The 23,066-nt window shown below is 41.6% G+C and overlaps 1 protein-coding gene across 3 annotated transcripts in view; it reads right to left on the reverse strand.

Annotated features, from left to right (window-relative positions):
* The window catches only part of camsap2a (calmodulin regulated spectrin-associated protein family, member 2a), a 234,924-nt gene extending 220,608 nt beyond the window's left edge, over positions 1-14,316 (reverse strand). For all 3 annotated transcript variants that reach the window (XM_068037604.1, XM_068037603.1, XM_068037602.1), the window contains exon 1: positions 13,765-14,316. In XM_068037604.1, the coding sequence (XP_067893705.1) occupies positions 13,765-13,909 (145 nt within the window). In that variant the 5' untranslated portion in view covers positions 13,910-14,316. The remainder of the gene's footprint in view (positions 1-13,764) is intronic.
* Between the last annotated feature and the right edge of the window lie 8,750 nt (positions 14,317-23,066).

A 23,066-nucleotide genomic window follows, 5' to 3' on the forward strand; every position in this document is an offset into this window, starting at 1 on the left:
TTGCAGAGCACTTTGGGATCCTGATGTTGAGAAAGGAGTTATATAATTGCAAGTTTTTTCTTTATTTGCATTCAAACTGCAAGCTTAGCTTTAGTGCAAAGCAGTTTTGGCTTTGCATCAATGCAACGTCTACATAGTGTATATCAGGTGTCTAGGTCGTAAATGATTCCAAAGGAAAACTGCTTCACGGCAACGCTACAGCTGTAGTAACGAATAAGAACATAAGAAATAGAAGGAGGACACCATATGGCTACTCGAGTCTGCTCCACCATTCAATACGATCACGGTTGATCTTCTGTCTCAACACCACTTTCCCGCTCGCACCCCTATATCTCTTCATTTCCTGAGACATCAAAAATCTATCTATTCCAGCCTTGAATGTCAAAGATGGAGCATCCACAACTCTCTGGGGTAGAGAATTCCAAAGATTCACAACCCTCGGAGTGAAGAGATTTCTCCTCATCTCAGTCCTAAATGATCGACCCCTTATCCTGAGGTTGTGCCCGTGTTCTAGATTCCCCAGCCAGCAGAAACAATCTCAGTGTTTACCCTGTCAAGTCCCTTCAGAATCTTGCATGTTTCAATGAGATGACCTCTCATAAGAACGTAAGAATAGGAGCCGGAGTAGGCCATTCAGATTCTCAAGCCGACTCTGCCATTCAATAAGATCATGGCTGATTTGATTGTGACCTTAACTGCACTTTCCTGCCAGCACCCCATAACCTTCGACTCCCTTGCAGATCAAAAATCTGTCTAACTCAGCCTTGAATATATTCAATGATCTTGCCTCCATTGCTCTCTGGGGAAGAGAATTCCAAAGACTAATGACCCTCGGACAGAAGAAATTCCTCTTCATCTCCATCTTAAAAGGGAGAACCTTTATTTTGAAACTATGCCCCCTAGTTCTAGATTCCCCCATGAGGGGAAACATCCTCTCAGCACCTACCCTGTGTTATGACCGCTCAGGACAAAGACCCAATCAATATATATAATGCTGATCGCGGTGGGAGCAACGCACTGTCAATTCAGTCCCGTTGCTCCACAGGTTGCATCATATTTCTTTAAGCTTACCAAATCAAAGAAAAAAGCAGCCCAATTGAACAATCTAGTAACCCCCGAATGAAGCAAACCAAACCAGGTATCTTTAGATATCAACAAATTAACTATTTGTTTAAAAAAAACACTAAAATCTTAAACACTACTAAAATAAACCGATATCTAAAGACCTTATAACTTCTTATTTAAAAATCTACCTCCCACATTTGCATACATATACTCGGTTTTAAATTAGCTGACCGCAAAAATAGAAAAAAAAGTCTTTGCAAATTACATTCCTGATGAACAGTCTTCCAATACAACACAGTCAAAGTTCACTTGCAGTCTTACAAGGCCCAATAAAAACAGAAGGTCCTTCCAGAGATAGGGATTCAACAGTTCAGCTGTTGTAGTATCAAACTCTTTTTTTTTTAATCAACGATGAACAAGCAGATATCAATAATTTGTTGTGAAAGAAAAAAGCTTTTTTCTTATTTTTTATGGAATTAATTTGGCTTGAAGCTTTGTAGAATTTTGAGAGAAATAAAACAGCGTTTCTTCCTTCAATTGCTGGAACAGTCTGTCTCTCTGCAAACCAGTCTCAGCCAGCCAGTTTTCAATAGTCAAACTGCAACATTGAATCTCGGTGCTTGGCAACCAGAAAGCACCTTGGCTCACTGTGCCTCTGTAGAGTTCATAAAGGTGTACTGTTCTTTTTACAGATTTAAAGGCACACCGCAATATTTCCGGGGAGAGAAAAAAAACACAGGACCGTGACACCTGTCAAGCCCCCTCAGAATCTTATATGTTCAATAAGGTCACCTCTCATTCTTCTAAACTTCAATGAGTATAGGTCCAACCTGCTCAACCTTTCCTCATAAAACAACCCCTTCATCCCAGGAATCAGCCTAGTGAACCTTCTCTGAACTACTTCCAATGCAGGTATATCCCTCCTTAAGTAAGGAGACCAATACTGTACAATTGTAGCAAGACTTCCCTACCTTTATACTCCATCCCCCTTGCATCCATTTGCCTCCCTATTTACTTGCTGTACCTGCCTGCTAACTTTTTGTGATTCAGGTTGGACGACACCCGGATCCCTCTGTACCGCAGCATTCTGCAGTCTCTGTCCACTTAAATAATATTCTGTTTTTCTATTTCTCCTGCCAAAGAAAACACCCTCATATTTTCATATTATACTCCATCTGCCAGATTTTTGCCCACTCACTTAATACATCTATATTCCTTTGCAGACTCTGTGTCCTCCTCACAACTTGTTTTCCTATCTACCTTTGTATTGTCAGCAAATTTGGCTACAATAGACTCAGTTCCTTCATCCGAGTCATTTATATAGATAGTAAATAGTTGAGGCCCCAACACTGACCCCTGTGGCACTCCACTAGATAGTTCGCCAACCTGAAAATGCCCCATTTATCCCAACTCTCTGTTTCTTGTTAGTTAGCCAAACCTCTATCCATGCTAATATATTACCCCCAGCTCTCATCTTGCGTCTCTTACCTTTTATGTGGCATCTTATTGAATGCCTTTTGGAAATCCAAATACACTACATCTACTGGTTCCCATTTATCCTCCCTGATTATTACATCCTCAAAGAGCTCTAAAAAAATTGTCAAACACGATTTCCCTATGTTGACTCTGCCCGTTTGTATTATGATCGCCACTATTCAAGAAAGGAGGAAGAGAGGAAACAGGGAACTACAGGCCAGTTAGTCTGACATCAGTCATTGGGAAAGGGCTGAAATCAATTGTTAAGGAAGTCTTAACAGTGTACTTAGAAAAATCATAGTATGATCAGGCAAAGTTACAATGGTTTTATGAGAGGAAAATCATGTTTGGCAAATTTATTAGAGTTGTTTTTTTATTCATTTGTGGGATGTGGGCATCACTTGCCCATCCCTAATTGCCCTTGAACTGAGTGGCTTGCTAGACCATTTAAGAGTCAACCACATTGCTGTATGCCCAGAGAATTAGCCTGGGGTCTGGATTACTAGTCTAGTGACATTACCAATACGCTACCGCCTCCCCTTCAAGGATGTAACCAGTAGGATAGATAAAGGGGAACCAGTAGATGTAGTATACCTGGATTTCCATAAGGCATTTGATAAGTTGCCACATGAAAAGTTAATAGACAAGAAAAGGGCTCACTGAGTTGGGGACAATATATTAGCATGGATAGAGGACTGGTTAACAGACAGGAAGCAAAGAGTAGGCATAAATGGGGCATTTTCAAGTTGGCAGGCTGCAACTAATGGACTGCCACAAGGATCAGTACTGGGGCCTCAACTATTTACAATATATATCAACAACTTAAATGAAGAGACAGAGAGTAATGTATCTAAGTTTGCTGATGATACAAAGGTATGTGGAAATGCAAGCTGTGAGGACACAAACAAACTGCAAAGAGATATCATCAGGTTTAGTGAGTGGCCAACAAGATGGCAGATGGAGTATAATATGGGATAGTGTGAGGTTATTTACTTTGGTTGTAAGAATAGAACAGCAGAATATTTTTGAAAAGGCATGAAACCTGTAAATGTTGATGTTGAAAGACACTTGGATGCACTCACACAAAGAGCACAAAGTTAGCATGCAGGTACAGCAATCAATTTGGAAGGCAAATGGTACAGGGCGTAGTGGTAATGTCATTAGATGAACAATCCAGAAACCCGGGCTAAAGCTCTGGAGACATGGGTTCAAATGCCACCCTAGCAAATAGTGAAATTTGAATTCAATTAATAAAACTCTGGAATTAAAAAGTTAGTCTAATGGCAACCATGCATCAATAGTCATAAAAACCCACATCCCACAAACAAATAAAAAAACAATTTTGGCCTTTAGTGCAAGGGGATTGGAATGCAAGAATAAAGAAGTCTGCTACAATTATACAGGGCTTTGAGGAGATCACACCTGGAATACAGCGTGTAGTGTTGGTCTCCGTATTTAAGGAAGGATATATTTGGATTAGAGGCAGTACAGCAAAGGTTCACTAAATTGGTCCCTGGGATGACAGGGTTGTCCTGTGATGAGAGGATGAGTAAATTGGGACTATACTCTCTGGAGTTTAGAAGAATGAGATGTGGTATCATTAAAACTTAGAAAATTCTGAAGGGGCTTGACAGGGTAGGGGCACTGAGAGGTTGTTTCCCCTGGCTGGAGAATCTAAAACACGGGGGCACAGTCTCAGGATAAGGGAACGATCCTCTAGGATGGAGATGAGGAGAAATTTCTTCGCTCAAAGGGTTGTGAATCTTTGGAATTCTCTACCCCACAGGGTAGCAGCTGTTCCATCGTTGAATATACTTAAGGTTGGAATGGACAGATTTGGTCCTTCAGGGAATCAAGGGATATGGAGAGCAGGCAGGAAAGTGGAGTTGAAGCCCAAGATCAGCCATGACCATACTAAATGGTGAGGCAGGCTCGATGGGCCGTGTGGTCTACTCCTGTTCCTATTTCTTATGTTCTGATTTTCCACATGTCCTGTTACTACTTCCTTCATAATGGATTCCAGCATTTTTCCAATGACAGGTTAGGCTAACTGGACTTTAGTTTCCGGCTTTCTTTCTCCCTCCTTTCTTGAATAGGGGTGTTACATTTGCGGTTTTCCAGACCACTGGGACCTTTCCAGAATCTAGGGAATTCTGGAAGATTACAATGAATGCATCCACTATCTCTGCAGCCACTTCTTTAAAGACCTTAGAATGCAGGCCATCAGGTCCAGGGGAATTGTCAGCCTTTAATTCCATTAATTTTCCTAGTACTTTTTAATGAAAGGACAAGTCTCTTATCCCAGGAAACAATAGAAAAAATCTTCCCTGTACCACCTCCAGGGCAAGTGTATCCTTCCTTAGATATGGAGACCAAAATTGTGCACAGTACTCCAGGTGTGGTCTCACCAAAGCCTTATACAATTGTGGCAAAACTACCTTGTTCTTTTACTCCAGTCCCCTTGCAATAAAGGCCATCATGCCATGTGCCCTCCTAATTGCTTGCTCTACTTGCATGCTAACATTTGGGTTCCTTGTATGAGTACAGCCAAGTCTCTCTGAACATCAACATTTAAAAGCTTCATCCCTTTGAAAAAATATTCTGCTTTCCTCTTATTACCAAAATGAATACCCTCACACTTTCCAAGATTTATAGTTCATCAGTCATCTTGTTGCCCACTCACTTAACCTGCCTATATCTCTTTGCAGCCTCTTTGTGTCCTCACAGTTTACATTACCACCTAGCTTTGCATTGTCAGCAAACTTAGATACATTACTCTTGGTCTTTTCGCCTGAGTCATTAATATAGATAATATAAAAAAAAGACAGAAGCGCAAGGGGAGAGCCAACTGTGTAACAGCCCCGACAAACAAATTTTTCTGCAGCACCTGTGGAAGAGTCTGTCACTCTAGAATTGGCCTTTATAGCCACTCCAGGCGCTGCTCCACAAACCACTGACCACCTCCAGGCGCTTAACCATTGTCTCTCGAGACAAGGAGGCCAAAGAAGACATTAATATAGATTGTAAATAGTGGAGACCCCAGCAATGTTCCTTGCGGCCCTCCACTAATTGCAGCCTGCCAACTTGAAAATGCCTCATTTATCCCTACTCTCTGCTTCCTGTCTGTTACCCCATCCTCCATCCATACTAATATATTACCCCCAACTCTGTGAGCCCTTATCTTGCATATTAACCTTTTGTGTGGCGCCTCACGTTTGGATATTCAAGTATACTATATTACTGGCTCCCCTTTAACTACCCTACTACTCACATCCTCAAAAAGCTAATTTGTCAAACATGATATTCCTTTTGTAAAACCATGCTGACTCCGTCTGAGCATACTATGATTTTCTAAGTGCATTGTTAAGATTTCCTTCATAAATCGATTCCAACATTTTCCCAATGACTGACGTCTGGATAACTGGCCTGTAGTTCCCTATTTTTTCTCTCCTACTTTTCTTGAACAGCAGTGTTACATTTGCTAACTTCCAATCCGCTGGGACTACTCTACAATCTAGGGAATTTTGGAAAATTACAACTATGCAGCCCTTATCTCACTACCTCTTTTAGAACCCTGGGTTGTAGGCCATCACAGCCTGGGGATTTGTAGGCTTTTTAGTCCCTAAGTTTCTCTAATACTTTTTCTCTGCTGGTATTAAGTCCCTCTTTTTCTTATATCTAATTTGTGTCTTCTACTGTGACAGACAGACATAAAATATTTGTTCAATATTTCTGCCATTTCCTCATTCCCCTGTCATTCTCCTGTCTCTGCCTATAAGGGAACAAATGTTTACTTTAGCTACTCTCCTCCTTTTTATGTACTTGCAAAAGTTCTTACAATCCGTTTTTATATTCCTGGTTAATTTACTCTCATTGTCTAACTTCTCTTTTTAATCAATGTTATGGTCACCTTTTGCTGGTTTCTAAAACTCTTCCAATACTCAGGCTTATTACCATTCTTCACAACATTATAAGCCTCTTCTCTTAATCTAATACTATCCTTAACTTCCTTAGTAGGCCACAAAGGAACTTTCTCACTGTGATTTTGATTTTTAATGATTTTTTGTTGAACATTTTGAATCATTTCTTTAAATGTTTCCCACTGTTTATTTACTACCATATCTTTCAGTTTATTTATCCTATCAACTTTAGCCAGCTTTCCCCTCATACCTATATAATTGGCTTTGTTTAAGTTTAAGATTGTTTTGGACTTGAGTATATCACTCTCAAACTTAGTATGAAATTTAATTGTATTATGATCAGGTTTTGCCAGAGGATCTTTTACTATGAGATTACTAATTAAACCTGCCTCATTACACAATACTAGATCTGAACTAGCTTTATCCCATGTTGGTTCCACAACGTATTGTTCTAGGATGCTGTTGCGAAAGCATTCTACAAACTCATCTTCTTGCCTACCTTGCCAATTTGAATTGTCCAGTCTATATGAGATTAAAGTCCCCCATAATTATTACATTGGGCTACATTTTAAGAGCCCGCCATCGCTCTCAGTAGCGAACTCAAAAAATGACGGCCCGCACGCCTTATTTAAATGGCCGGGACAGCTCGCCTCCACCCCCACAATCACATGGAGGGGGCAGGCTGTCCGACACCAGCAATGGCATCAGTTGCCTGTGCGCAGGCACTGGCGCCATTTTGTAAGGGCAGCCAACACTGCCAGCAAATTTGATGTTTTAAAATTAACCCCCACCCCAAAATTTACAAAATAAAATTGTAACGCCCCTTTCCAATGCCTCAAATAAAAATTACAGTAAGTTTTTTCCCTCCCCCCCTCAAAACACATACCTTTGAATTCCAAATTGCACCCCTACCACCACCCCCTCCCCCCCAACCCAGGACTGCACAAAGTTGAAAGTATACCCCTTCCCACCATCCCCTACACTGATGATACTTATTTGACGCCTACCCCCACCCCACCAGTGTCACACCTGCTTTCCCCAGATTGGGAATTGAAGGTGCAGAAGTACCTGCCGCTGCACCAAAGATCACAGCGGGCCTGGAAGAATCAAGGTAAGTTGATTTAAATTTATTCATCTTATTAATTTCAATATTTAAATCCAGGTCCCGTCGCCCAGTGGCAGGGGGGCGCCACACAGCCTCACCGCCACTGGGAGGATCGGGTTGGGCTTTCCCAGCATCGGCCTCTGTGGTAGGCCTCTGCCGCAACCATCTTCCGGCTCCCCCCGCCATGGAGCCAGACGTCGTGGGCCTGGTAAAATCCAGCCCATTGCTTTTGTTAGAGACTCCGATTATTTTTTGCTTAATGCTCTGTCCAACAGTATAACTACGGTTAGGGGGCCTATAAACTACACTCGCCAGCATTTTCTGTCCCTTGTTATTCCTAGTCTCCACCCATACTGATTGTACTTCCTGATCTTCTGAGCCAAGATCCTTTCTTACTACTGTCCTTATGTCATTCTTTATTATCAGTCCTACACCTCCTCCTTTTCCATTCCACCTGTCTTTTCGAAATGTTGTATACTGTGCAACATTCGTTTCCCAACCGTGGCACCTTGCAACCATGTCTCTGTAATGGCGATTATATCAAACCCATTTATCTCTATTTGTGTCGCTGGCTTGTTTATCTTGTTACAAATGTTTTGTGCATTCAAAGAGCCTTTGATTTTTTTTAAACCACTATTCTTTACATGGACCTTATTTGCTGATGCACTATTACCATCAAACAGTCTGTCTCTTCCGGTCTCAAAATGCTTGTCTTGACCCAAATTGCTATTCTGCTCTATCGTCCTTCACCTGAACCCTCCCCTCCTCCTTTTAGTTTGAAGCCCGAACCCTAGTTATACGATACACCAGGACACTGAGCCTTTCGCCAGTACTGATGCCAGTGCCCTATGAATCAAAACCTCTTCTTCCCACACCACTCTTTGAGCTGCATGGCTAATTCTCCAATCTTCTTGAACTTATGCCAATTGGCACATGGCTCAGGTAACAATCCACAGACTATTACCTTTGTGGTTCTGCATTTTAATTTGGACCCTAACTCCTCAAAACTCTCTCAGTAGAACATCATTCCTAGTTCTATCTATTTCGTTGATTCCTACGTGGACCACAACAACTGGATCCACCCCTCCCACTCCAAGTTCTTCTCGAGTCACAAGGAGATGTTCTGAACCCTGGCATTGGGCAGGTAACAACTTACAGAACTCCTGGTCACGGCTGCAGAGAACATATCTATTTTTCTGACTATACTGTCCCCTATCACTACTACATTCTTTTCACCACCGCCGCCCGCCAATCCACCGCCCCCCCCTCCAACTTGAATGGCCTCCTGCACCATGGTGCCACGGTCAGTTGACCCATCCATCCTGCAGTCCTTGTTCTAATCCATACAGGTACCTCATATGTATTGGTCAAAACCAAGGGCTGAGGCTCTTCCATCACTATATCCTGGATCCCCATACTCGCCTGAATGCACAGCAGTTATTCATTTTTCCTCTAAAGGGGAATCACTACTCAGGTTCATAGTACCACTGTGATCATTCATGTAGAACCTTTAACATTGTAAAATCACAAAGCATTTCACAAGAGCGTAATCAGACAAAAATTGACACTGAACCAAAGGAGGAGATGTTACTCCAGGTGACCAAGAGCTGGGTCAAAGAGGTAGGTTTCAAGGAGTGTCTTAAAAGAATCAGAGTGTACTCCAAGTGCATATTGGAAGTTCTCCATTTATTTTTATGGAAGCTGGGAACCAATCCAGAGGCATCTAAGCTGGGAAAATTAGAATTGCCTGTGTTTGTCTGCTGGGACTAGCTGAAATGGTGGGACCCCATTTTGCAGCAATAAATAACTAAACAAAATATCTTCTGCTAATATTTAATATCTGACTTACTTTTTCAATTACTTTGTATCAAAAGTATTTCCTCTTCATTAACCTCCAGAAAAGCACACACACCAAAGTGTTTCCAACAGCAGTCATCTTTATAGCATATACAAATGAGGCTGATGATTTAGTACCAATCTGTGCCAAATAGCAGATGGCTATTTTTTGCGTTGTATGAGGACTAGTATGAGAAAATATAAACGTATTTCACACAGAGCTAACAGAGAGCAGAAACATCCCAACAGGGAGGACAGATTTAAATTTAGGCCCCAGAAAAGAAAGGAATCAAGAACTCAGTTATACTGCAGTTAGCAGAGAGTAGAGAGTGCTTCCTCTGGCTACAACTGATAGTAAACCATGGAACGACCTGAAATGTGACCAAGCAACTTGCTTACAAAAACTGGAATTTTGAAAGAAAATGTCAAAAAGCAGGAAGTGACAAAACATGAGATAACACAGAAAAGTAAAATATGACCCTTCTTATTTGTGTTCCAGTGTATGTTTTACAAAAGTGGCAACAAAACGTGCAATTTTACCACCTTTATGCTAGCTGCCAAAAAGAGGCATATTTTAAACTGGTGACAGATTAAGAGATGATATATGGAGATAGGTCGCAGATCAGCCATGATCTCATTGAATGGTGGAACAGGCTTAAAAGGTAAATAGCCTACTCCTGGTCCTATGCCCCTACTTAAATGTTACTAAACGTGTTATTTATTTTGTAACTGCTTGTTGGAAAAGTCAACACAGGCGAAACATATGGACCAGTTTCTTTAGATCGCCTCTGACTCTAAAAACTCTAAAGTTTATCAGTTCTGAGCAAACACATCACAACAGAATTTTGGAGAATATGCACTTGATGCAATGGTTCTGAGCCTGAACAATGGGTCTTGCATTGAAAAGAAGACCGAAACAGGCCAAACCAACACCCATGATAATTTTTTTTATTCATACATGGGATGTGGGCGTCACTGGCTAGGCCAGCATTTATTGCCCATCCCTAATTGCCCTTGAGAAGGTGGTGGTGAGCTTCCTTCTTGAACTGTTGCAGTCCTTGGGGTGTAGGTACATCCACAGTGCTGTTAGGAAGGGAGTTCCAAGATTTTGACCCAGTGACAGTGAAGGAACGGTGATATAGTTCCAAGGCAGGATAGTGTACAGCTTGGAGGGGAACTTGCAGGTGGTGGTGTTCCCATGCATATGCTGCCCTTGCCTTTGCAGGTGGTAAAGGTCGCTGGTTTGGAAGGTGCTGTCGAAGGAGCCTTGGTGAGTTGCTGCAGTGCATCTTGCAGATGGAACACACTGCTGCCACTGTGCGTCAGTGGTGAAGGGAGTGAATATTGAAGGTGGTGGTAGGGATGCCAATCAAATGGGCTGCTTTGTCCTGGATGGTGTCATGCTTCTTGAGTGTTGTTGAAGCTGCACCCATCCAGGCAAGTGGAGAGTAATCCATCACACTCCTGACTTGTGTCTTGTAGATGGTGGACAGGCATTGGCGAGTCAGGAGGTGATTACTTGCTGCAGAATTCCCAGCCTCTGACCTGCTCTTGTAGTACCGTATTTATATGGCTGATCCAGTTCAGTTTCTGGTCAATGGTAACCCCAGGATGTTGATAGTGGGGGATTCAGCGATGGAAATACTATTGAACATTAAGGGGAGATGGTTAGATTCTCTCTTGCTGGAGATGGTCACTGTCTGGCACTTGTGCGGCACGAATGTTACTTGCCACTTCTCAGCCCAAGCCTGGATATGTCCAGGTCTTGTTGCATCTGGACATGGGCTGCTTCAGTATCTGAGGAGTCACGAATGGTGCTGAACATTGCACAATCATCAGCAAGCATCTCCACTTCTGACATTATGTTGGAGGGAAGGTCATTGATGAAGCAGCTGAAGATGGTTGGGCCTAGAACATTAGCGTATCAAAGGTAAAGTCAACTATTCAGTGACATCAAACTTATTTCCAACCAGAGCAAAAAGTCAGTTGGTTAGAATTCATAATGTATTTTAAAATCTCAATAAAAGAACTGATGAAAAGATGAAAGACTATATAAAGAGATTATGCTGTATTTTACCATCTTGTAAAGAGAAATAACTATTATAAATTAGGGCAAAAGCAATAATTACAGCAAAGCTCCCTAAATTTAATCATTTAAACAACTAAATATACTATAACACATTTCAATGTTTTGGCCGAATCGGAAAATCGTGTGAATTGTCAAGTATAATGGGGCAGTTTTCCATACTTGATTCCAGATCGACAACGTGTATGTAACAGCGTGTTATACAGACTGAAGTTTTATATCACATTGTTATGCCCTCACAATCCCCCATCCCCAGACACAAACAAATGCTTCTTGAAGGCCAAGTAAATTTCCGTATCACTAACAAATAAATACAAGTCTGCTTCAAAAACCTATGGCTGGAAGAGAGAATCAAATCAAGGCATTTATTACAGATCATCCGTGTTCACACCGCAATGAATGGATAAGACTTATCAACCAACCCATCAAAACTGTCGGCGAGACATTGGTCATCTCAATTTCTCTGCCCCCCTCACTCACTCTAACCTGTCCCCCTCTGAACTTGAGGCACTCCGTTCTCTCAGGTCTAACCCCGACATGGTCATCAAACCTGCAGACAAGGGTGGTGCTGTTGTTGTATGGCGTACCGACCTCTACCTCGCAGAAGCTCAACGCCAACTCACAGACACTTCTTCCTACCTCCCTCTGGACCATGACCCCACCACCAAACATCAAGCCACCGTCCAAAGGACTGTCACTGACCTCATCTCCTCAGGAGATCTTCCCCCTACAGCTTCCAACCTCATAGTCCTGCAACCCCGGACAGCCCGCTTCTACCTCCTTCCCAAAATCCACAAACGGGACTGTCCCGGCAGACCCATTGTGGCAGCCTGCTCCTGCCCCACTGAACTTATTTCTTCCTATCTTGACTCTATCTTTTCTCCGCTGATCCAGTCTCTTCCCACCTACATCCTTGACTCTTCTGACGTTTGCATTTATTTCATTTCATCTTAGTTTGTTCAGTTTGCTTACCCACTGTTTTTTTTCATGTTTGCTCTTGCTGCTGTTCAATATTCAGTCCGTTAACACCTATTCTGTACTAATGCTTTGTCTTTCAACACACCATTAACATATTGTTTGCCTTTGCTCCATGACCTTTTGGTCAGCTATGTGGCCTTGTCCAATCAACACCTTCTCCTTTGTTATCTCTTGCCCCACCCCCACCTCAGTTGCTTATAACCTGTAACATTTTTAATATTTGTCAGTTCCGAAGGGTCACTGACCCAAAACGTTAACTCTGCTTCTCTTCCCACAGATGCTGCCAGACCTGCTGAGTGGTTCCAACATTTCTTGTTTTTATTTCAGATTTCCAGCATCCGCAGTATTTTGCTTTCATCAAAACAAGTGATTATGTTTACCAAGCACTTGGTCAATCACAGCAACTTATCACCACGTTCAGCTCTCTGTCTGTATTTCATTTGTAATTCCAAAATAATGCAGCCTTGTACTTTTTAGACAACCAATCAGCGCCGTTAATGCAGAGAAAAAGCGATTCGAAGTAAACAGGCCCATTTTCCTCCGTCTGCTCTAAACCTACAGATAAAGCTGATTTCTGGACGCTCCAATTAACTGCAGATAATACAAAAATCACTGCACGCCTCTTCTTGACCTTATCTTGCAACGGTTAGGCCTTTGCGATACTACAAAACGTGTACAGAACAGATGCAAAAATGAGCACCCATAAATAAATGTACTCCACATAATCATGATACAGCTGTCGCTAACACTACTGAATATTGATAATTAGGGAATTGTTAAGGAGAATTCATATAGGGCAACCTCTAATTTCAACGCTGTCAATAAATATTTAATATTTTAGCATTTATCTACCTCCGTTTTAAGAGGGGGTAAATACGAGTACATGTATAGTACATGATTGCAAATCCTGACATTGACACTGATACAATCTCGCGATTCGACAAGGGATAATGACAGACACATGGGAAAAGGTCTTTCCTTGGAAGGGGAACAAACCAGTGAACTTCATGGGCTTTAATTTGAATTCAGATGCAGCAAGTGAAGAAATAGGTAAAATTAAAATAACGTCCTCATTTTAAAAGATGACATTTGTTTGTGTTTGTGTGTGTGTGTGTGAGAGATGATGTGGGAGGGAGGGAGGGGGAGGGGGGGGGGGTGATGCCATTCCAAAGGCCGTGCAGTTTATGGGCTCTGGATGTGGGAGGGCCGCCTGTCTCTCTGCTGCATTCCCCACTATTGACTGCTGCATTCCCGCATCCTGCGCCCGGGACACGGAGGCTCGTCGGCGCGCCACCTACCTGTGCCGAATGCCTTCGCGACCAGCCACGACAGGCTACAGGCGATCTTCGCTCTGGAAAAGTCATAATGATCGAAAGCTTTGATGGCAGGGACAATGAAGGTCTTCTTCATCTCCCTGGCCGGTTCCGCCGCGTCGCCCATCATAAAGCCGGTGCTGGCTGCCTGTTTTCCTCTCCCTCCCACTGATCACCACTGTCTTTCACTCGGCTTTGCGGTCAGGAAAACCCTGCATGATCCACGGCATCCTTGAGAAAGTGTCCGCTCCTTCGAGTGCCTTTCAAAATCATCCACCAGCTTTGAGGTGCGGAGGGGAAGGAATTGGGTTTTTTTTCTGCCGTGTGAGACGTTATAAAAATATCTCTCTTTTTTTGGCTTAAATGCGAAGAGAGCTTGTCCCGACCCCGGCTGCTTCCAGTCACATCCCAGCAGGTTAGGGACGAACCTCCCTGCCTTTTCCCCCTTTTCAATGCTGCTTTACCAACAAGCCGGGACTCGCTGCTCCCGCTCGCCAGTCCCGGCCGCTCCCATCCTCCGCCTCAGCCTCCTGTCACTGCGCTGCTGCTGTTGCTGCTGCGCCGTGCCCGCGCACTGCGCGCTCCCGCGCCAGCCCTCCCCCAATGCGCGTTCCACGTCGGGCTCGCGCACTCCAGCTGCATCTTTGTTGGTGATCTTTCACACACACAAAGTTACATGTACCTATCATTCCCATCGCTGCATTTCCTGAGCTCTTACTTTGGGGCTATCTTTCATTACATGTGTTTTTCTTATATGAAACCCAGAGACCTTCAAAATAATCAATGAACGTACTAACTGCAACACATTTCAGTTTCATTCATTTTCAATAACAGTTACTTGGTGTTTTGTTGAGCCGCAAGCCCCCAACTTTTCCTTTTACAAACTCTCACCACTGGAATAATTTCTATATATTACGTGTGTGGTTTTGTTTTCTGAGGGAGTTGATATCACATTTGATTTTCCGACGGTTTTGGATCGTTCACCTCGGGTAATTTTAAATTTGCTTGAAATCAATCAAACAACAATATTGGGGGCCATATAATGAAGGCGCTGTAGTGAATTATACAGCCAATAGCAATGGGAGTTCATTAAAAGCACTATCTCCAACGTGCCTCATCCACGCACAATGGAACTACATTGGGGCATCTTCGCCATGCTGATGCAAATTTCCTGACTTTGATCTATGTTAAAACTACATATCCAAAGGGTACAGATCCTGCTTGAAACTATTCATGGAAGTATTTCAGCCATGTTTAGACAATTCATCAGTTTACTTCAATGTTGAAGCACCATAACAGTAATTCCGGATAGCGGGGATGAACAAAATAAAACATTCATTTTAATTCTATTTTAACCTGAAGTTTAAATTATTGTCCTGCTATGGTAATATAGCTATTAATATATTATGCGAACTTGTCAGTAAACACAGGACAATCTATGAAGATCTGGAATTGTAATTTTGAATGTAACCTCCGAACTAAAGTGACGAAGTTGTGAATGAGTATGCGACTGACGTATAAATCGTATCCCACAAATCTTTGTAATATAGTCTGTTTACACCATGCACTAAAATTAGTTCAAGTTAATTAGGTAAAGATGTAAATAAAATATGTTTAATGGTGCATTGTATTCAACTGTGGTTTGTTCCCAGGGCACCTGAAGGCACATGGTTACTCACTAAGTTGTTGTTTATCGTAGGTTTAGAATGTTTATGGATTAAATATTTCGGCATGTAATCAAAACCTTTTTAGAAAAAATACATCTTCATGTGACATAATTATTTTTTAAATTTAAAATATGTACAATTCAAGGGTCTGGAAATTGTATCTCAGACAAAGAGTAATGACTCTTTCGCCCTCTGCCAAAAACCGTGAGTTAAAATTCACATTTTCTTTAGGGAGGAAAGGTTTTTTTTATTTTAGTTATTTTGCTTGTCTATTTTGATTAAAGGAAACAACAAACAAACATAAACTTACAATTCAATGCATATAGTGTTCAGTTAACTCTTTCATTATTAAGATGGTTTGTTTCATTTTTAAGGGAATAATTCACTTGTAACAAAATTGTATCAAGATTAAAATTGTGACACAAATTCTCTGCTGCCCAGTTCTTCTAATCATAATTTTATTGATAATGAAGAGAGAGTATCATCATTATTTCCAACTTGTTAGATAAACAAGTACTAAATCATGAAACATAGAGGAGAAAATTAAATTGGTTGTAAATGGCCTCCTACAATATCCCCAATATATTAAAATGTATATAAGAGCATGGGTGTGTCAGTTGGCACCCAATTCACATTCACATTGTGGACAATATATTGAAACAAAAATGTCAATAAAAATCAAAAATATGTTTTAAAAATAAATTATGGAACATGTTGCACAGAAGGTAACTATCTAATTTTGCCACAAAATTTTGTAAAGTACTTAAATGTGAAGGAAAGTCAAATCGGAGTATTTTCTATTCATTCAAAGTATTCCCATCAATTAAGCTCAAAGCACCAAAAATCAATTGCCTCTCATGAAATAGTATTAGTTTTCTGGCCTCATAGAAACATAATACTCTACTTCTCTTCACCTGTTCCAGTGATGTCAATTATGGGGAAAGTCCAAATACGACCTTATAATGGCTCTATTTATTACAAGGGAGACCAATATCTTAGACCAATTTAGAACCATTCCACAGACTAACTTGAGAAAAATACCGAATACATTTTTATTTAATTATTGTTCAACCGTGCTTACAACCGGAAAAATGCACAAGGATGCATCAAGGGTCAAAAATTCTGCTTAATAAAAATACACAAATTAGATACATAAACCATGGCAACAACATCTGTAGTAAGTGTCTGCGGCTTGAGGAGCTTCGGCTCAGCATAGATGAGCTTGAGGTCAAACTGCAGACATTGCAATGCATCAGGGAGGGGCTAGGTTACCCGGACACTTTGTTCCAGAAGGCAGTCATACCCCATAAGATAGGGTCGGTTGATTTGGTCAGTCAGGCAGGTATGGAGATCGAGATGGTGGGAGTGCAGCAGCCTCAGCCCTTGCAATTGAGCAACAAGTTCAAGGTTCTTGCAGCTTGTATGGACAGGAGCAAGGGCTATGGTGTGGATGAGCAGACTGGCCATGGCACCATGGTACAGAAAGCCAGTCAAGCAGGGGGAGCAAAAAGGAAAGTTGTGGTAGTAAGGGACAGTATAGTGAGGGGGATTGACACTGCTCTCTGCAGCAAAGAGTGAGAGTCCAAAAGGCTGTGTTGTCTGCCCGGTGCCAGGGTTCAGGTCATCTGCTCTGGACTGGAGAAAAACTTACAGTAGGAGGAGGAGGACCCAGTCGTTGTGGTTCATGTAGGTGCCAACAACAAAGGCAGGACAAGGAAAAAGGTTCTGCATAGTCAGTATGAGGAGCTAGACACCAAATTAAGAAGCAGAACCTCAAAGGTAACCTCTGGATTATTACCTGAGCAACATGAAAATTGGCATAGGGCAAATAAGGTTAGAGAAATGGATGTGTGGCTCAAAGACTGTTGTGGTAGAAGTGGGTTCCGGTTCATGGGGCACTGGCACCAGTACTGGGGCAAGTGAGGGCTGTACCGTTGGGGCAGTCTACATCTGAAACATGCTGGGGCTAGTGTTCTAATGAGCTGCATAACTAGAGAAGTAGAGAGGGTTTTAAACTAAATGGTGGGGGCAAAGGATCAAATTTGGGAAGATGTGGGAAATTTAAGAGTAGAGTCAAGGCAAGAAAGAAAGGTATTAATATGGGAAAAGATAAACAGTCCATGACAGGAAGGGACAGCGAGTACAAATCTAAGACTAAATCAGCAGGTAGGGCTAGAGGTTACAAAAATAATAAAAGGACAAAACTAAATGCTCTGTATCTGAATGCAGGTAGCATTCAAAACAAAACAGATAAACTGCGAGCGCAAATAGAAATAAATCAGTATGATCTGACAGCCATTACAGGGACATGACTACAGGATGACATAGATTGGGACATGAATATTGAAGGCTACATGACATTTAGGAAGGACAGGAAGCTAGGAAAAGGTGGAGGGTGGCACTATTAATTAATCATGGTATTCACACAATAGAGAGTATCGTGCTAGGTCCCCACCTGCCAAGAATGAGGCACATCAATTTTGTTATGAACATTGATGTTTAACTTTTATTGGAGCGAGGAAATAACTTGTTAAACAGATCAGCCGTGGTTGTAAAATAACATTTACATACCAACAGACATCGAAGGTGAGGAAGTGCATTCCAGGGCCTGCTAAGGAGGATACAATCCACAAGGGCCCAGGACTGGTTAGACCAGCTGGTCACATGACTACCTGGTTGTTCCAGGGTTTTCTTTTGAACTAGCCAGAGAGTTTGAATGCAGAAAGTCTGTTTGCTCCTGAACTGAGAAGATCCCCCCCTATCTGCTCCCATCTCTTTCTCTCAAGCCTCTGAATCCACTGAAGACACATGAATCCCAAGAGTGAAAAGTCTCCTACAGCAAACAAGGTTTAAGAAGAATATTGGGCACCAACGAAAAGCAAGATCCACCTACAATCAAGGGCTCTACAGTGAGCTCGAAGAACCGTAACAAAAACTCTTCAGACATTGCCTCAAACTTTTCCATTTTATTTTTCTTCTGCTCTTTTCTGTCTCTATTTGCATGTGTGTATCACGTATGCATGCTAGCGTGGGTGCGTCGTGTATCTGTAGGCATTAACCAAATTAGAGTTTAAGTTCAAGTTTAATAAATTTCAACTTTTCTTCTTTAAACCTAAGAAAACCTGTTTGTGCTGGCTTCTTTGCCTTATAATTGGAAAGCGGTGAACAAGGATCCACCAAGGGGGGAGCTGAAAACACAGTGTGTTTAAAATTAAACCCTGTTACACTAAGACCAGGTGAAGGCTGAGAGGGACTTCTAGACACCTTTCTCACCTGGTCATAACAAGAGGGATGACCTAAGTTCAGGAAACTAGGATATAGAAGTGGTTTGGGTAGAGATGAGAAATGATAAAGGCAAAAAGTCAATTGTGGGGGTGGTGTACAAGCCCCCTAACTGTAACCACGCAGTAGGACGGGGTATAAAGTAAGAAATAATGGGAGTTTGTCAGAAAGGTATGGCAATAATCATGGGGGAATTTTAATCTACATATTGATTGGAAAAATCAGATGGGCAAAGGTAGCCTAGATGACGAGTTCATAGAATGTTGTTGGGATGGTTTCTTAGAACAGCACACTCTGGAGCCAACTAGATCTGGTATTGAGCAAGGAGATAGGATTAATTAATGATATCATAGTGAAGGCACCCCTAGGCAGCAGTGATCACAATATGGTTGAATTTTACATTCAGTTTGAGGGAAAGAAGAGTGGGTCTAAGACTAGCATTTTATATTTAAATAAGGGCAATTATAAGGGCATGGAAGTAGAGCTAGCTAAAGTGAACTGGCAAATTAGGTTAAGGGATAGGTCCATAGAGCTGCAGTGGCAGACATTTAAGGCTATATTTCAGAATACACAGAATAGATACATTCCAATGAGAAAGAAAAATTCCAAGGGGAGGACCCACCATCCGTGGTTAACTAAAAAAGTCAAAGTTCGTATCAAACTGAAAGAAAAAGCACATAATTGCACAAAGATGGGTGGCAGGTCAGAAGATTGGACAAAATATAAAGAACAGCAAAGAATGACTAAAGGATTGCTAAGGAGGGAAAAATTAGAGTACGACAGAAAGCTAGCTGAAATATAAAAACAGATAGTCAGAATTTCTATAGATATTTGAAAAAGAAAAGTTAACAAAGTGAGTGTTGGTCTTATAGAAAGTGCATCTGCGGAATTAATAATGGATAATAAGGAGATGGCAGATGAATTGAACAGGTATTTTGCACAGTCTTCACTATAGAGGATACAAGTAACATCCCAGAAATAGCTGTAAATCAGGAAATGGAAGGGAGGGAGGAACTCAAGAAAATTACAATCACCAGGGAAGTGGTACTGAACAAATTGTTGGAGCTGCGGTCTGACAAGTCCCCAGGTCCTGATGGACTTCATTCTAGGGTGTTAAAAGAAGTGGCTAGTGAGATAGTTGATGTGTTAGTTGTAATTTTCCAAAATTCCCTATATTTGGGGAAGGTTCCATTGGAGTGGAAATCGCAAATGTGACTCATTTATTCAAAAAGGGAGGGAAACAGAAAGCAGGAAACTACAGGCCAGTTTACTTAACATCTGTCATAGGGAAAATATTAACAGCTAACATTTTAAAGCTAAAAGTTAAAGACGTTATAGCAGGGCACTTAGAAAGATTCAAGGTAATCAGGCAGAGTCAACATAGTTTCGTGAAAGGGAAATCATGTTTAACCAATTAATTAGAGTTCTTTGAAGAAGTAACATGTGCTGTGGATAAAGGGGAACTGGTGGATGTACTATACTTAAGTTTCAGAAGGCATTTGATAAGGTGCCACATCAAAGGTGATTGCGGAAAATAAAAGCTCATGGTGTAGGGGGGTAACATATTGGTATGGATAGAAGATTGGCTAGCTAACAGGAAATAGGGAGTATGCATAAATGGGCATTTTCTGGGTGGCAAGATGTAATGAGTGGTGTCCCTCAGGGATCAGTGCTGGGGCCTCAATGTTTTACAATTTATACTGTTATGAAGGTGTTTCCATTATTAATAATTTTTGAGAACTTGTGTTTAAAATACTGTGAGGAGATGCTGGACTTGTTTTTTTTTTAAGGGTCACTGGAAGGACACTTGGGACTTTGTAAAAAAACAATTACTTACTGGAAGAGGCAATGAAGTTACATCAACATAAGGAGCCTTGCTGGCTATTGCAGTTGTTTACAGAGAAGTCACATGTCTGGGTTTATGGCTCAAAAGTTTTGGTTTCATTTTTGGATATTGCTTGAGTTCACTTGGGGTGTAAGCCTGCTAAGAGAGAGAGAGAGGCAACCAGCTCATCCTATTCCACCACTTTGAGAAAGCCTGAGAATCCAGTGTGAGAAATAAAGAAACTGAAAAGCCTGCTAGACTAATGTCGTCTGAAGAAAACTGCTCCAAAAAGATTCCAGTGACAGCCGTCTACATATACTTGGACGCCAGGCCAAAGGACCAGCTGGGACCATTCCATATCTTATCCTTTTTCTTCAAGAATTAACAAGTATTTGGCCAAAGTATTTTTTTGTCTTTTTTGTAAAGTGATCGCTGCCGAGAAAACTTTTTTATTTTTTCTTTGACTGGTGTGTGTGCGCGTGTGTGTTGGCATTATTTTAGACGAGTATATATTTATACCTGCATATTTCAAACTATGTGCTAAAGCTTTACATCTTTATTGAATGGGTCTTGCTTTATAATACATTAATAATTTTGTTGTTTAATAAAGAAACCTGGTTGGTGGATTTTGTTCTGAAACTAATGTGGATAGAGTATATAACTAGCCATATCAGTAACTGGGTAAAACATTTAAATATATGTTGTGACCCATGGAGAATTGGAACTAGAGAAAGACAGTGAACTCATCCAGCCTCGGTCGTAACATATAATTGGGGGCTCTTGCAGGATTTGAAATCCACAGACAAATACGAATGCTGGGACTTGCTGAGGTTAAGGCTGATTAAGATTTTTACGGTTAATTTTGCTATCCATATTGAAAATCAAAATGACTTTGTCAGTTGCTACGACCTTTCTGGAGAGGGAGATTTATCCCTGAGTGATTTGCAAAATTTAACCAAGGCTAAGCTAATAGCATTGGCAGTAAGGTTGGAGATAGAGTTAAAATCAGGCTTGAAGAAAGCAGACATAATTGAGGTAACAGCACGATGTTTGAAATTGGAAAAAGGAAAAGGCAATCCAGATGGTAATTCAGTTGAATTTGCTAGAATCAGATGCAGATAAAGCAGCTTGAACAGGAAAAAGAAATGAGAAAACTTGAACTTGGAAGAGAAGAAAAGGAAAAAGAAAGGGCATTTCATAGGGAGCAGGAAGAGCAGCAGGAGAGAGAAAAGGAAAGAGCATTTCATAAGCTGGAACTAGAATTGCAAAAGGAAAAACAAGAGAGGCAGGAGAGAGAAAGGATAAGAGAAAGAGAAGAAAAGGGAGTGAGAAAGGGTATTCCAATTAAAAAAGCTAGAACTAAAACCAAAGGATGTCCTTGACTCTGGGGAACGTTCTGAGGAGGAAGAATCTGACTCCAATCCAGGACCCAGCCCTCCCAAAGTTTGAGGAAAGGGATGTAGTGGCTTTCTCATTTCTTTTGAAAAGCTAGTTAAACAGATGAGGTGGCCACAAGAAAACTGGACACGGCTCATGCAAAGCAGGTTAATAGCCAGAGCTCATGAAGTTTATGCTATACTTTCTGAGAAGGCTTTGTAAGATTATGACTAGGCAAAAAAGGCTATTCTCGCTGCTTATGAGTTGGTCCCCGAAGCTTACAGGAAGAAATTTCAAAACCTCTGGAAACAGCTTGGGCAGAATTTGACAGGGTAAAGCAAGTTAACTTTGATCGTTGGATGCAGGCACTAAAGGTACAGGCTGCGTATGAGACCCTTAGGGAAATAATTCTCCTGGAAGAATTTAAAAATACACTCCCTCTGTTAGTAAGAACCCAATTAGAGAAACAGAAGGTTTAAAAAGACAGACAGGCAGCTGAGATCGCTGATGATTACGAGCTTGTCCACAAGCCCAAACCCTATTCCCGTCATCCCACAAACCTGAGAAGGATAGAAGGTGGGAGGTGAAAGGAAGGCAAGTAGCCAGGGACAAGAAGGTACACCTGGGTACGCCCCAGGATCTCCTCCTCAAGCCAGAAAGGAAGGTGCTTAGGATGGAAGTGAGGTCCAAAAGCCTAAGTGTTTCCATTGCCACAAGGTGGGACACCTTAGTGCAGAATGCTGGAAGTTGCAGGGTAAACCCATGGGACTTATTGGGGTGCTTAAGGCCAATGTAGAGAAAGGGGCCCTAACTGGGAGAATGACAGATCAGGCTGTAGTTCTAACTGCAGCTGTAAGGCCAAGTACAAAAACTGCTGTGAGTGTGGGGGACATGAACAAGATACCTGAGAGCTATTGGGAATTCTTGTCAAAAGGAAAAGTAACTTCCTCCCCCTCAAGTGAGGCAGGTAAACCTACAGTTATTCTTAGGGATACAGGAGCCACCTCATCTCTTTTGCTGGGGAAAGGCATGACGTTTCCACCAGAGAGCGCATTAAATGCTAAGGATTTAGTGAATGGTATGGGCAGGGTTTATATACCATTACCTTTGTATCAGGTGCACATGGAGTGTGACCT

Source organism: Heterodontus francisci, chromosome 8 (assembly GCF_036365525.1).
Source record: "Heterodontus francisci isolate sHetFra1 chromosome 8, sHetFra1.hap1, whole genome shotgun sequence".
Classification (NCBI taxonomy): Eukaryota; Metazoa; Chordata; class Chondrichthyes; order Heterodontiformes; family Heterodontidae; genus Heterodontus; species Heterodontus francisci.